The sequence below is a fragment of the Jaculus jaculus genome, chromosome 7 (assembly GCF_020740685.1).
Source record: "Jaculus jaculus isolate mJacJac1 chromosome 7, mJacJac1.mat.Y.cur, whole genome shotgun sequence".
Lineage (NCBI taxonomy): Eukaryota > Metazoa > Chordata > Mammalia > Rodentia > Dipodidae > Jaculus > Jaculus jaculus.
Window position 1 is genome coordinate 35,303,334 of NC_059108.1, and position 16,123 is coordinate 35,319,456.

At 45.7% G+C, this 16,123-nt stretch overlaps 1 protein-coding gene across 8 annotated transcripts in view; it reads left to right on the forward strand.

Annotated features, from left to right (window-relative positions):
* The window catches only part of Traf3ip2 (TRAF3 interacting protein 2), a 53,333-nt gene extending 38,433 nt beyond the window's left edge, over positions 1 to 14,900 (forward strand). For 6 of the 8 annotated variants that reach the window (XM_045154091.1, XM_004660639.2, XM_045154093.1 and 3 more), the window contains 5 exons: positions 221 to 309; positions 6,095 to 6,163; positions 7,203 to 7,319; positions 11,378 to 11,452; positions 14,355 to 14,900. In XM_045154091.1, coding sequence (XP_045010026.1) covers positions 221 to 309; positions 6,095 to 6,163; positions 7,203 to 7,319; positions 11,378 to 11,452; positions 14,355 to 14,501 — 497 coding nt within the window. In that variant the 3' untranslated portion in view covers positions 14,502 to 14,900. Of the gene's footprint in view, positions 1 to 220; positions 310 to 6,094; positions 6,164 to 6,502; positions 6,671 to 7,202; positions 7,320 to 9,436; positions 9,538 to 11,377; positions 11,453 to 14,354 lie in introns of those variants that run through there. The other 2 variants (XR_006638106.1, XM_045154095.1) reach the window with 2 other exon arrangements.
* Positions 14,901 to 16,123: the final 1,223 nt, after the last annotated feature.

Genomic DNA, 16,123 nt, shown 5'->3' on the forward strand with positions numbered 1-16,123 from the left:
TCATGTGCTGTTCTCTGTCCCTTTGATTTCTGTTCACCCCGGGTAGTATGCTCCATCTTGGACAGGACCCAGCCCTTGTCGCTGGGGACCCCAGTGCACACCCCTGCAAGCAGAATCCCGTAGACCACCCCGGGACAAAAGCCAGCCCATACAACTTAGAAGTGTTGTGCAGAACAGAATCATTTACCAGTTTCTAACAAATGTGAACATTTTCTTTTAGGAAAAGTTTTTATCACTTATTCTATGGACACAGCCATGGAGGTGGTGAAATTTGTGAACTTTTTGTTGGTAAATGGCTTCCAGACTGCAGTAAGTACTTTATTCAAAGAGAAAAAATTTTTAAGAGTCGAAGTGAGGATAATATGAATGATTTTAAAAAGGTATAAATCGTTGTTGTATTTTAAACAATTTTTAATGTTTTATTTATTTACTTAGTTGGTTGGTTAGTTATTTGAGAGAAAGAGGCAGATAAAGAGAGAATGGGCATACCAGGGCCTCTAGCCGCTGCAAACATGCTCTAGATGCATGGGCCACCTTGTGCATCTGGCTTATGTGGCTACTGAGGAATTGAACCTAGATCCTTACACTTCACAGACAAGCTCCTTAACCACTATGCCACCTATCCAGCCCCAAACAATGTTATTGTATTATTTGATTTATGTGATTATGAACTAAATGCTTATGAATTCAGGTAACTGCTTTCTAGTTACTTATTTATTTTATTTTTGGAGAATCAAACCCAGGCCTTTACCTAGGGCAGGCAAGTACTCTCCAGTGAGGTTATTTAACAGTCCAGTTATTTTCTAGACTTTAAACCATCCAGAATCTCTAACATTCCCCCCTGAGATTTCTGAACAACCCGAATGGTGCCGATCCCCAATAGAAGTACAGCTGGTCCCTTGTCCCCTTTTGTAGTCAAGCCCACAAAGGTGGTACAGGAAGGTACCAGTGCTACCAAGGTCACCTGCTTACTACATCTAGTGCTTTTGTTCTGCACTGAATTATGAAGTTTGACATAGAATCTTAGGTCTCCCACTGCACACAGCTTGTCCTCTCATACTCTGACATAAGGAAGACATGGCTGGATTTGCAGGTGGCCTAGTCTAGGCCTCTTCTAACCCTGAAGGTCCACTGTAACCTTGGCCCAAAAATCACAAACATGTTTTTCTGCCCCAACTCCAGAAACAGCACAGGTTAAAGCCAAGTATATTCTTCTTTTGGATAAGCAAAATGTCACAGATATGCTCAGGGGACTGGCTTTCCTCAAACATTAAGATCACTTTTTTCACTCCCAAGGCCTCTCCTGGGTATTTAGAGGCTGTGATTTCTAGGGAGTGTGAAAAAACTAATAATGGGTGGATGGGAATGTTAAAAGATAAAGATGAAAGCATATTTAAAGGATAAAGAGGTCACTTAGCATAAGAGCTTTTATTTGAACTTTATTTTTTATCATAATACAATTAATGAATAGGAATATCTGAAAAAAATTTAAAAGATGCCTATATTTATACAATCCGACTTCACAACATATAGAGACCAACATTCACTTTCTTATTTCTGAAATAAGTAAGTACTGTGGCAATGGTGACATCAAAACCAGAGTACAAGAGGTAAGGTCAACACTTCAGAAGAGGTCTTATGATTCATCTTCTGAAACACACACACTCACTGCCCCTGGAGAACAGGTGGGCTTTTTAAACTTAGGGCAAAAAAAAAAAAAAAAAAAAAAATCCCCTAAACAAAAACTGTTTAGGGAGAATTTAAATCTAATCTTTTTCTTTTTTTAAACAAATTTCAGATGTATGTTCTATCTTGTGCATCTGGCTTACATGGGTCCTTGGAAATTGAACCTGGGTCCTTTGGCTTTGCAACAAGCACCTTAACTGCTAAGCCATCTCTCCAGCCCCCTTAAATCTAGTCTTGACCCTCCTATTCTGAATGTGTGTGGGAGAACACAGAACCCTGTCCTGAATAGTTAATATTGATACATCAGGATCCCCTTATACAACAATGGCAAATTTAAGGGGAGGTTAATAAAAGAGCAATTGTAAAGTCTGAGTAGGCTTTAGGGAATCCACCACTGGCAATGAAAAAAGCAAGGCATAGTTTCTGTTCCTTCATCTAAAGAAACAAGGGCACAATGGTGCCCAGAGCCAGAAGAGGTTGGCTGTGTAAGGCTGCCATAAAGTAGCATGGATGAGGTGGCCAGAACAACAGAAATTCATTTCCTGACATTTTTGGAGGCTGTAAGTCCAAGAGTAAGGTTGAGTCAGGGTTGGTTTCACCTTGAGGCCTCTCTCTCTGGCTGGTGGAGGGTCATCCTCTCCCTACTCTCCCACAGCTGCTCCTCTGTGTGCTCACACACCTGGGTCCTAGTTGTCCATGAATACCAGTCCAGAGGGAGCAGGGATCATCCATATCATCTCATTTCACCTTATTTATCTCTTTCTGAAATAGTGGGAGTTAAAGATTAAAACATAATTTTTGTTTTGTTTTGTTTTTAAGGCAGGATTTCACTCTAGCCCAGGCTGACCTGGAATTCACTATGTAGTCTCAGGGTAGCCTGGAACTCATGGTGATCCTCCTACCTCTGCCTTCCGAGTACTGGGATTAAAGGCATGCACCTCCATGCCCAGCTCGACATTTTTTTAAATTTTTAAATAATATTTTTATTTATTTGACAGAAAGAGAGACAGAGAATGGGCACACCAGGGCCTCCAGCCACTGCAAACGAACTCAATGCAGGTGCCCACTTGTGCATATGGCTAACATAGGTTCTGGGGAATGAAACCTAGATCCTTTGGCTTTGCAGGCAAACTCCTTAACCTCTAAGCCATCCCTCCAGCCTGATTTTTTTTTTTTTATTGGTTTTTGTTTTGTTGAGACAAGATCTCTGGAGCTCAGGTAGGTCCCAAACTTATTGTGTAGCCTTGAACTCCTGGCAATTTTGCTACCTCAACTCCTCTGCTGCTGAGATTATGTTCCACCATATCTGGATAACAAAAATTTTCAGGGACACAACTTAGCTCAAAACTACAGTGGTGCTTTAGAAAAACTGTCATGACAATGTAACAAGTGCTAAGGGTTCAGGAAAGTCCCTTAACCCCAAACCCTAGGTTCATGTCTAATTTTAATCAAAGAATTGAATAAAATAAGATTAAGAAGGATAATTATTAAATTATTATACTTATTTAGGGAAATATAAAACCAAGGAAAGCCACCCACATGGCTTGAGAGCCCATGTAGAGGGCCTAGAAAAACCATAGGAAGGGTAGAAAGGAAAGTGCAAAGAGCTCCTGCCATGTGGAGCAGGAGCCCATTGGAAAATAAGGGCTAGGGGCATCCTCTGGACTTGACCCAGCCTGGCCAAGCCAGGGAGAAACTTACCAGCAGCTAGAGGTTCAGGAGAGGTCAGGCAGTACAGAGACCTTGCTCCTCGCTACCTTACCGTAATCCTGGCAAACATATTTATAACATTATGGTGCTGGGCCTTACCTTCTGGCTTGAGTGACAGCTCATTGGTTAGGGCTGGGTGCTGTCTCAGGAAGAGGGCAGCCAAGTTCTCGGCTCTAAGCTTGACTAACCACAATGTTAGGATTAGATTTAAACCTAGGAGAGAACTCCCTCCCAGGAAGGGCTCAGGTTGCTTGTGGAAAAACAGATGTAGGTAAGAGATAAGAAGTCAGATCATCCTTTGCTCTCTAGCAAAGTGGAGATTGCTTGGATAGGCTCAAAGACATTCCTGCTTTTTTACTTTCAGGGGCCCAGTCACCCTAACTGCTTATTCCCTCTCAACAGACCTTTGGTAGAATTCTGGAAAGGCAAATAGAATATATCCAGTGCATCATGTGTGTCCCAGAATGTCTCCCTCAGTAGCTGGATACAACTTAGGTACTGAGATAGTAATGGTTATCATTTATGGTGTGCTAACTTCACACCTGGCATCATGATATGCCTTTTCCATGTGAACTCATTTGATCCTCACAACCTCACGAACTATGCTTATTAGTAAAGATAATAAGACTAGACTATTTCAGTAACATTTACAAAGTCATGCAGATGAGAAGTGTCAGGAGCAAACCCCAAGCTACCACAGAGCATCTCTCTGTACACTAGAAATGAATTAGTGATACAGTCACAGAGAGCTTAATAAAAGCTTCTTCCACACTGCCTGATGGCTTTGGCCAGTACACACTTCATTTGCCTTGTTTTTTTGAGAGAGTCTTCTTATGTAGCCTAGATTAGTCTCAAACTCATGGATCCTCCTGCCTCAGCTTCCTGGATTTTAGAATAACAGGTGTGTGCGACCATTCCAGACATTAGCACATATCTTTTTGTAAAATATTTCTAAATATTTTACTTGTTTAGTTAGGTATGTGTATGTGAGAGAGATGGGGGGAAGCAAATAGAGAGGAACTCTAATTATTGCAAATGAAGTCCAGATGTATGTGCCACCTTGCGCATCTGGGTTTACATAGGTATTGGGGAACTGAACTTGGGTCCTTTGGCTTTCCAGACAAGTACCTTAACCACTAAGCCATATCTCCAGCCAAAAGCATGCAGCTTAAAACAAAATTATCTAACTCAAAAGCAAGCCATTCCGCTTTCTATGTTCTGACAGTAAAGGGTATACACGTGTTCTGTGAACGGAAGGAATAATCACTTTCTACAGGGAGCTTAGAAGCAGGTTAAAGAGCTAAGGTGGTCATAAATGATACATGTGATAAATGAAAGACTACTGTGTTGTTTGCCACAAGTAGTCACAGTGGCAGGAGTTAGGTGCAGAGGAATTTGTGCTGTCTTTTTAATACAAACAGGAACCAATGTCAGGAACATAGTAAACAGAACGTATAGGGAAAAGAAAGATGAGGCTGGAACACAGGGATAGGAAGCGTGGTGAATGGCTGGGACTTAACTTGGTCAGTCCCAAACAGCAGAATGACATTTAAGAAAATTGACCTGTGAGCAGTATGGCTAATCAAAACAACAACAAAAAAAGAAAACCTCCCTGGGTCACCTACTCCATTATCTATCCCTCTTCCAATCAGGGGCACCTTCACACGCACAAATACACACTCACCACTGCTGTACAAGTCTAAGAAATGCATTCTTTGGTCTTCTATAAAATAGAAAATGAATTATTTGAGTTTCTCTTTAATTTAAATACTCCTTCCAAGACATGAAAACTTTATAAACTCCTCCCTACATCTCAGTAATTGTTTTTCTGACCATTTCTTGGATCTCTTTCAAGTTGCATATAATCCTTTTGAAATGTACAAATTGAAACTGGACATAATAGCATAGTAATTACTTGACTAACATGTGAAATGCCACAGTTGTGCCTCTGCTTGCATGCCACGTATTCATTCAAGTTTCAGAATTTGCCCTCACCAGGCATGGTGGCACACACCTTTAATCCCAGCACTCGGGAGGCAGAGGTAGAAAGATCACCATGAGTTCAAGGCCACCTTGAGACTACATAGTAAATTCCAGGACAGCCTGGGCTAGAGCGAAACCCTACCCCAGAAATCAAAAACAAACAAAAAGATAAGCAAAACTATATAATTTGCATCTAGTCTTCAAATTACAGTTATATAATGTAATATCTTCTCCTGGCTGGCTTATATCCAACTTAGTGGTATGCTGTGTCCTTTATGTTTTAAAATTAAGTTATTATGTAACTACAGACACATTTCTGTATGAATCACTATATACTAATTATTGATTTCATATACTAAAATGTGTATAAATGTTGATATGGAATATATTTTATGAAAATTATGTTTTGGGAGCTGGGCGTGGTGGCGCACGCCTTTAACCCAGCACTTGGGAGGCCGAGGTAGGAGGACTGCCATGAGTTCAAGGCCACCCTGAGACTACATAGTTAATTCCAGGTCAGCCTGGACCAGAGTGAGACCCTACCTCGAAAAACCAAAACAAGAAAATTATGTTTTGGTTTTGGGTTCATGCTGCTTCTTGCATGAAGCACCGGTGAGTTTTTGAGCTATAACTGTGTATAGCCTCTGTGTTCTCTCCACTTCTGCATCCTGAGGAAGCCTGTCATTTCAAGCCCTTCCCACATCCTCTTCTTTAGATTGACATATTTGAGGATCGAATCCGAGGCATTGATATCATCAAATGGATGGAGCGCTACCTTCGAGATGTAAGTACATTCCACAATTTTGAGACTGTTTGTTCCTGAGCAAGACGATTAGCTTGTAGAGTTATTTTATGGAAGAAGCACTGGGGTATTTATTCTTCCAAGTCTGAGCTGAGGAAGTCTGGACAAAGCCTCCCTTGTTGGAAGCAGAGACTTGGAAAGGAAGGATGGGGTCGCCCTCCTGGACATTCACGGGCAGGAAATAACGGTCAAACCAGACACAGGTGGTTGATAACAATCAGAACAAACAATCTCTAGACCAAATGGGAAAGGAGGAAATGAAGGCGGAGAGCCGGGTGGGAGCAGCAGAATTTAACTGAATTCGAGGCCACCCCAAGTGCTCTAAAGGACTGGGCTGTAGAGGGGACCACGCAGCCTTGCAGCCTGTGTAGCGGGACCCACTTGCAGCCTCACAATTTGTTTGCTACTGACAGAATCTATACCAGCCGCTGGGACACTTTGTGCTTTAACGAGATAGAAATTGATTGCTGTCAGCGTGTCCACATCCAGGTGCTTCTCTGGGCAGGAGCCAGTGGGGGTCAGGAGCCTCAGCAGGTTGGGGTTTGAGGCTTTCCTTTTGTCTGAAGCCTCACGTGTACTTCGCACTGAAGGGTCTGTTCTTACCGATGTGCACAGGGAAGGCGGGGCAGTGGACAAGCACAGTAACCACTGTTCACCCCCAACTGCTGGGAGGAGGGTGATTGTCATCCTTGGGGCACAGTGCCTTGTTGCCTGCACACACACAGTAATTCAGGTTTCCATTAGACGTTTATTAGAGAAGTTCGTGGAAATGTGGGCAAAGGCACATCTGCTCAGGAGAGTGCCCTCAGAGCCATTTGCTCTGCGCGTGGGGCGGTGGGGAGGGGCGGAGTGGATGAGACTGTGCCTACGTGGAGGCTGGGCCTTGCGCTTTTATGGAGAGGGAGCCTGGCACTCCATCCGCCAGCAAGTCAGGGTATGCTGGCCAGTGTCCAGCCGCTCTTCACCAAACAGACCACACTTCCCACTTGCATAAACATGCTTTCTTCCCTCTCATTAACAGAAGACAGTGATGATAATCATAGCAATCAGCCCCAAATACAAACAGGATGTTGAAGGCGCCGAGTCGCAGCTGGACGAGGATGAACATGGCTTACATACTAAGTACATCCATCGAATGGTGAGTGGTGAGAGGACCACAGGGCCTGGCCATTCCATGGGGAAAGGCCCTCTCTCTGGGGAGGCTGCATCTTCATTGAAGGTGACGTGATGTTGTGTGAAGAATCCATGTCAGGAGAGGCGATGCCTGTCATGGCTTTGCCCACATTTGAGAACCATGGAGAGTCATCACTCTGCACAGGACTCAGTGTTCCTGAGGGGAAATCAGTTTGTGATCTCTGAGAATTGAGATTCTGGAAGGCAAGGTTCTGCTGGCTTGGTTGTTTACCACCAGTTGGAGGGTGGGAGATTGGGCTGTCACATTCTGTCCCTTGCCTTTTCAGAGAGGCGGGAGGCCAAGTGGAGAGGACACATGCTGTTCATCGGTTAGGCTTGGTACAGATTTGCTTCCCAGTGTACAGGCTGGGTGACCTTGGTCTGGTTGCTTAAACCTTGTTGTGCCTCCAGATCCTTATCCAAAAAATTGCTAATATAGTGCTATGAGAATAAACGAAGCATGTTTGCTGAGGGTCTGGCACATATAAGACACTTACTCAGGATTGTTCTTAGCTCAGAATAGGTGGTGAACATTTCACTACCATGCCTGTACCATGAGGCCTGGTTATAGTGAAGCCACAGGAAGAATTTAAAGGGAAGCAGATTTACTCAGCATCTGAGAGCAAGAATCATCCAGATTTGGAGCTGGCATTCTTGTGGCCAGCAGTCTCTTGTTTTCTTCGACTTTAGAGACATTATGAAGATGGTTTCAGCTGCACTAGACCTGTGACTTTCCGACTGTCTTGTGGAGGTGGATACTCATGTGTCCTGGCGGTGGGTGGGGCCGGTTCTGGACCTCCCAAACTACAGCTGCTTTCTCAGGCTTGTTTGTTTACCAAGGCTCTTAAGGTTTAAGGAAGAAGAAAAGCTCACTGGATGAGGACTCAAGCCTCAGCTCATACTCTGCATAAGGTGGGAGGCATCTGGAGTGGGGAAAATGGCTCACGAAGACATGCAGGCCAGGCAGGAGCAAGCAGTGAACAGAATAATGCAGGAGGCAGCCAAGCGGTTTCGTAAATCTTTACCTCAGGGGAAACCAAGGCCCATCTGTCCTGTGGGTCAAGAGTGTAGGAAAGGGACAGTGAGTGAGAGTCTCCACCATGTTCTTTGGGACCTCTGTCTTTGACTAAGTGTGGATCAATTGTTTCAGTTCACAACCATTCCAAAGGTGGTGAGGCTTAAGAGTCAGAAGTCAAGTGTTGCTTCCAGTTCAGTCTCACCTAACCTGACAGTCTATGTATGGACAGGGCCTAGAAAAGGTATTGTTTCCAGCCAGATGTGGTGGTACACACCTTTAATCCCAGCACTCAGGAGGCTGAGGTAGGAGGATTGCTGTGAGTTTGAGGCCAGCCTGAGACTACATAGCGAATTCCAGGTCAGCCTGAGCTCGAGTGAGACCCCACCTTGAAAAGCAAAGTGAAGCAAAACAAAACAAAGAGAAGGTATTGCTTCTGGATATAAACTAACCTAAAAGGTCATGGCTGGCTCCAAGTGTGCTATCTCTTAGCTGTCTGTGTCAGGTCTGCATTTTCCCAGAACACCTGATGGCCTGTGGGTATCTCTCAGGACCTGCCAGCCAGTCCCAGGAGCCAGCAGCTGCAGTGTGGGAGGGGTCCCTGCCAGTTCCTGGAGAAACCTCTCTAGCCCTGCTGGCTTGTGTGGCCTGGACAGGCAGTAATGTGCAACTCAATCTCAGAGCCTGGATAACTGTGCTAGCTATAAAAGTGTCTCCAAATTTGGTTTCTTGGGCCTAATGTCTTGGATCCTTCTTCACCTTTAAACTCAGAAGGGGCTGAATGCACCATATGCAGAAGCCCCTCCCTCCCGCCTGGGGCAAGTGAAGACACAACCATGGGCAGTTGTATCATAGGTCAGATTACATCACCGATATGTATGTGTGAGAGAAATAAAAGTGCACTGTTTTGGCTAATCCTCCAACAGACTGGGTAGCCTAGTGGACAAGCCACACCGTACAGACTGTCCTCAAAGTCAGAGGTGAAACCTGGCTGTTTACTTGTAACTTACAGGTCCTATCTTTCCTTTCCTGGGTTGACTCTGTGCCTGCTCGGTTACTGGCCAAAGCTCTGTTCGGCGTGGAGAGCGCTTGGTGTCTTCCACATCTGGCAGGGAGGTGGTTCTGAGAAAACACCTGTGGCAGATCTGTGTTGTGCGAGCCCATGAGAGTGAGTGTTTATGAGGGATTGTTATTTCCACTGTCATTTATCCTGTGCATGACGATGACTTCTCCATTATAGCGATCAAGTGGAAGATGAAGTCACTCAGGACACATCATCCTTCATTCTGTCCTCATCAGACAAACAACAGCTCTGTGCTTGCCTTGAGATCTAGAAGACTCTAACTCCCTGGAATTCACTTTGTATTCTCAGGCTGGCCTCGAACTCATGGTGATCCTCCTACCTCTGCCTTCCGAGTGCTGGGATTAAAGGCGTGCACCACCACACCTGGCTTTTTTTTTTTTTATTTGAGCAAAAGGCAAATAGATAAAGAGAGAATGGGCATGCCAGGACCTCTAGCCACTGAAAATGAACTCCAGATGCCGGCACCACCATGTGCATCTGGCATACATTGATTGGTACTGGGGAATTGAACTTGGGTCTGTAGGCTTTGTAGGCAAGCACCTTAAACACCAACCAAGCCATCTCTCTAGCCTGAAAATTCTGACTTTTTTAAAATTAAGAACACACTTTGTATGGATACATCATGTGCTGGTACCAACTTTTCCCACCTCCTTGCCCCATTCCACAGAGTTCCTCAGTGGGGTTGCTGATATTTCTCTTGCGGTTGTGGGTTATACATTGTGGGAGCAGCAGTCAGTTACTTGGGGGAGGGAGTATCTCTGGGCACGATGTCTCAACCTGTGGCTCTTATAATCTTTCTGCTCCCTCTTCCACAAAATTCCCTGAGCCTTGATGGGTGTGTTTTAAGTCTGCTTCAGTGATGAGCTCTTAGGAGTCTCTGGATTTCTGCTTTGGTTGATAAAGTTCTGGGTAGCTAAATCCTCTTGGGTGACCATAGTGTGAGATGACCCAACAGGTTGGGGGACCTCAGGCCTGGCTGACTTGCTCCTCACTGCTGACCCCCAGTATACCACCCCACTCTGCCAACCCCATCTTGTGTTCTAGCCATCATGGATTCTAGCTGATCCCAGTCACACAAACATACTTCCACACCTCCAAACACATTCCCTTGTTCTTTCCTCTTCTGAGTTTTCCTTCCCCTTTCACCCTTTGACCTCCCTGAGAGTCCTTTCTCCCTGCCCAGTGACCCACTCTGATAACTCTTGTAGCTGTCCTTCAGAACCCTGGTGCAGAACAGAAAGCCTCATTCTGAGCTTCCACAGCCATCAGGGGTACTTTTCACACTCTACTCTGGTTGGAAACTTACCTGTCTGCCTGCTCCCTAGACTGCTGGCTTTGGGAGGACAGGAATTGTACCAGGGGTGTTCTGCTACATAGTCTCTCAAATAAATTCCGATCTGTAGCTCTTATTCATTTCCATGGCATAAGTACTCAATGCTGGGCAATTTTAAGCTAGTAACATGAAGTCCCTGGACACAGAATTGGGAAGGGATAAAACACCACCTTTCTCATTAGCTGAAGTGAACTGGTCCCAGCACACACTAGTGCATATCCTAATCCTAACTCAAATTCTAAATAAAGCCAGGCTTGGTAGTGCACACCTATAATCTCAGCACTTAGGAGGGCTGTCATAAATTCAAGGCCAGCCTGGGTTATGGTGTGAGAATCTGTCTCAAAAAATCAAACACCAAATAAACCAAAATCACGAGTCCACCCAGAATGTGACTTTTAATGGACCTTCAGTAAGTAATTATTAAATGAGTGAGTGGCATAGTATGTCACAGGAAGGACTTGAAATTGTAGGTATATGGCACTCAAATGAGCAGGTGAGAATACAACTGTGTCTTGTGCCAGCAGTACTATGCATACTATTAACTCTCATTCTCGTGCCCAAAATGAAGCCTTCATGTGTGTTTGGTTTCAGATGCAGATCGAGTTCATACAACAAGGAAGCATGAACTTCAGGTTCATCCCTGTGCTCTTCCCAAATGCCAAGAAGGTAAACAAACAGAAGCCTCAAATCTGGTTGGCTTGCCATCTGGGATTTTTATTGCTGTTGTTTGTTTTACGAGGTAGGGTCTCACTCTGGCCCAGGCTGACCTGGAATTCACTATATACAGGGTGACCTCAAACTCATGGATCCTCCTACCTTTGCCTCCCGAGTGCTGGGAGTAAAGGTGAGTGCCACCATGCATGGCTCCACCTGGGATTTTTAAAAATACCTATTTATTTGCAAACACAGAGAGAAAGACAGACAGAGAGAGAGAGAGAGAAAGAAAGAATGAGAATGAATGGGTGTGCAAGGGCCTCTTGCTGCAAATGAACTCCAGATGCATGTGCCACTTTGTGCATCTGGCTTTACATGGGTCCTGGGGAATTAAACCCTGGTCACCAGGTATTGCAAGCAAGAGCCTTAACTGCTGAACTATCTCCCCAGCTGCCAGCTGGATTTAAGTGGAAAGCTTTGTCAACGCTCTGTTACCCCTGTGAGATAACAGTGCTATAGCAAGATCTACAAGATGAGAAAGGTCATCTTGAAGTGTTACCTGGTTGGGTCATAGTGTCCTCATTGTGCAGTCATTACCTGATACTTCTTATCCCTGACCCAGCGGAGCCAAGATGGGGACTTATTTGCTGTTTTCTCCACATACATATTTTATTACACATAGATCACTCTGCAGACCTTAGACTAAAGGCATCAAATCCACTGTGGCTCTCATGAGGGTGTTTGCACCTGACAGGTTTAGAGAATGTGGGCCAAACCATTGGCAGGCATGCTTGAGGCCTGGCGAAGGGATGACAGTGGTGAAGTAAAAGTCTCGAGACTCAGCACACAGCATGCTGAGCTCAGACCTGGTCTCCCTGGGGAGGATCCCTAGATGTTAGGTGGCACAGAAACTTCTGCTCCAGTGAGGGAGGGGCCAATGCATGTGAATGGGATGCTTAGGGTTGTACGGTGCACAGCCTGTATGACAGTACCCCTTATCCTCCCTGGACCTCCTGTGCCCAGGGACTCAGTCCATGCTGCCAGTGACAAATCTGCTGACTGGTACTCCTGTCTCCACTTTGACCCTCTGCTAGCCACTGCCGTCAACGAAAACATCCAAATGTGTACATCCAACCCATTGCTCTCCAGTTTAAAATTTTGTGGCATTTTCCCACTGATTACGTTAGGCCCCTTTCTTAGCATGACCGAAGGGGCCCTTTGCGGATGATGTGCCCACTTACTTGTTCAGTGTTCTTTCTCAGAACTCTGTGCTCTGTATTGGTCATGCTGGGCCACCTCAGCATGCTGTCCCACCTGCCGTACTCTCTCACCTCTCTGCCTTTGTCCTTCTCATCCCTCAGCATGTCATGCTCTTCCTCCACTTTTTGGCCCAACGAACTCTGCCTTATCCTTGAGCCATGCAACCCCTCTAGTCTTCTGAGGCCTTGTCTCCCCATGTTGGCATATTTTATTGTCCCTCTCTTGGGGATACTTAATGATAGTACTTCGAGTCAATGGTATGTGTTTGGGGTACTGGGAGTAACTGCTGAGTATCTGAAGCATGGTGATATGAACAATGAACCAATGTCTAATTGGTTTTGTAATTGTTTTTAAATCCCCTTCTGCAGTTCCTTTATTGCTGGTGCATGGAGCAGACTGCTTTACCACCTGCCTCTTGGTATATGACTGCCTAAAAGGTGTTTATGAGCATTTCGCCTCCACATAAGATTTTTGAACTCCTCAAGACAGTTATGGTGTCTCTTTCTTTTTTTTAAATTTAATTTAATTTAATTTTTTTGGTTTTTCGAGGTAGGGTTTCACTCTAGCCCAGGGTGACCTGGAATTCACTATGTAGTCTCAGGGTGGCCTCAAACTCACAGCGATCCTCCTACCTCTGCCTCCCGAGTGCTGGGCTTAAAGGCATGCATCACCACGCCCAGCTTTATGGTGTCTTTTTCATTGAGTATTTTCAGTACTATGTTGTCTAACTTATACCAAGTGGTTTTGAACTCATCCTATAATCCCTAAAGAAACTCACCTCAAAGTGAAAACCAGTTCCTTATGGTGATCTTCAGGTCCTCTCTGATGCAGCCCCCTCTGCTTCCGGTCCTCTTCATCACTCACTGTTGCTTACCTGCTCCAGCCACCATGGCCTTGCTGCTTTTGAACAGGCCTGGCACATTCCCACCACATCTTTGCACTAGGTCTTCTATCTGCCTGAACTGAACAGTCACAAAGCCCTCTCCCTCTGCTCCTTCAGGCATTTGCTCGTTTTCTCAGTGAGACTTCTCCTAAGCACCCTATGTAATACTGCAAACCTTCCACCTCTGCCCCAGTACTCCCTGTTTCCATCCAGTGTCACTGTGGAACACACGGCCCATGTTACTCAACCTTGCCTCTCCCCACCAGGACGTCTGCTCCATGCGGGCAGTCAAAACCTGGCTTTGCAGGGGCCCAGCCTTACAGTGTCTGCCTCAGCTCGAGGACTGATCTGTGGCCAGCTCCTTCCACTACAGCCAGACCTGAGGCTGCAGTGAAAGGATAATGAATTAGATTAGGCCCACAGCCTGGGCATACTTCCCCCCTCAAGTCCCAGGGGGATTCACATCACTCTGTGTGACCTCTGTCCTACCCCTTTCATGTGAAGGTGGTGAAAAGCGCATTGACATGCAAAGGGCAGGTAGCCTGGGAGCCTGACAGAAATGCCGTGCACATGTGGTTTCCATAATGCGATCTCCAGCTTGCCCCCAAGCCAAGAGCGTTTCTTGTGCTAAACCCTTCCAAGAGCAAAAGAGCACGGCTCCCAGGACAGCTTGGTGGAAACGCCTATGCAGCCAGAGATGCTTGGGCACTGAGCCCGGATCTGGGCCCAGACTTTTCTCCAGTGACCTCTGCTCTGTCACTCTTCCCACAGGAGCACGTGCCCACCTGGCTGCAGAACACTCACGTCTACAGCTGGCCCAAGAATAAAAAGAACATCCTGCTGAGGCTGCTCAGAGAGGAAGAGTATGTGGCTCCTCCCCGGGGGCCCCTGCCCACCCTGCAGGTGGTGCCCTTGTGACAGCAGCCACCTCGGATCAGGGGACCCTGCTTTGAGAGCGTTCTTCTAGCTGAGTCTGATTGGTGACACTTGTGGTTGTCTCTTGGGACCTTCTGAAGGCCCGCAGGCCCTGAAATCTCTTCTGCAGAGTTGTCTGCCTCCTAGACTCCAACTGCTCAGATTTCCCTGCCCTTGAAAGACATACAGTGTGCCAACGTATGGCACATCTTCCTGACAGTGTGACGTGTCCACTCTGGCCTCCGGTGCTTAACGAATAGATCGCACAGATGTTGTGGCAGCAAAAATGTCTCACCACTGTGCTCTCCTGTCGCTTCAGCTACTTTTATGAACTGACCCGATGCTTGTGTCCCAGACCCGGCTGCTTCATATGCAGATAATAAAGTGTTTACTGTTTTGTAAGAATGTGCTTCATTTGTCTCAAAAGAGACAGACATGTTAATATTAACTTATAATCATATGGGCAGTTGTAGGATAGCAACAAGGCTGCTTAGATATATATTAGTAAATGCAACAGATGTCCCTGTAGTAAAGGATTAAAACCAGATAGCTGAACACCTCCTTTCATTCAATGTATTATGGAGTGTTATTCTGTGTGAGTGTGTGTGTGTGTGTGTGTGTGTGTGTGTGCATTTGAGGGAGAGGGATACACATATGAACAGGTGCATGTGGAGAACAGAGACAACCCTGGGTGTCATTGCTCAGATACCATCCACTGTTTTTTTTTTTTCCTACATGAACATTTAATTGTACATATTTCCTTTAAAGCATTACATTAGCAATGTATTAGAAATTGTGGGAAATTTACTTGTGCAGGTGTGTGCAGTAACAGTGAACACAGAACACAGGCTGGAGTAGACTATGTAAGAATACCTGTGCGTGTGTGTGCAGTGACACAGGACACGGAACACAGGCTGGAGTGGACTGTGTAAGAATACCTGTGCATGCGTGTGCAGTGACACAGGACCCAGGCTGGAATGGACTATGTAAGAATACCTGTGCATGTGTGTGCAGTGACAGAGGACACAGAACCCAGGCTGGAGTGGACTGTGTAAGAATACCTGTGCATGTGTGTGCAGTGACACAGGACACAGAACACAGGCTGGAGTGGACTACGTAAGAATACCTGTGCATGTGTGTGCAGTGACAGAGGACACAGAACCCAGGCTGGAGTGGACTGTATAAGAATACCTGTGCATGCGTGCAGTGACACAGGACACAGAACACAGGCTGGAGTGGACTGTGTAAGAATACCTGTGCATGCGTGTGCAGTGACACAGGACACAGAACACAGGCTGGAGTGGACTGTGTAAGAATACCTGTGCATGTGTGTGCAGTGACACAGGACACAGAACACAGGCTGGAGTGGACTACGTAAGAATACCTGTGCATGTGTGTGCAGTGACACAGGACACAGAACACAGGCTGGAGTGGACTGTGTAAGAATACCTGTGCATGCGTGTGCAGTGACACAGGACACAGAACACAGGCTGGAGTGGACTGTGTAAGGATACCTGTGCGTGTGTGTGCAGTGACACAGGACACAGAACACAGGCTGGAGTGGACTATGTAAGAATACCTGTGCATGCGTGTGCAGTGACACAGGACACAGAACACAGGCTGGA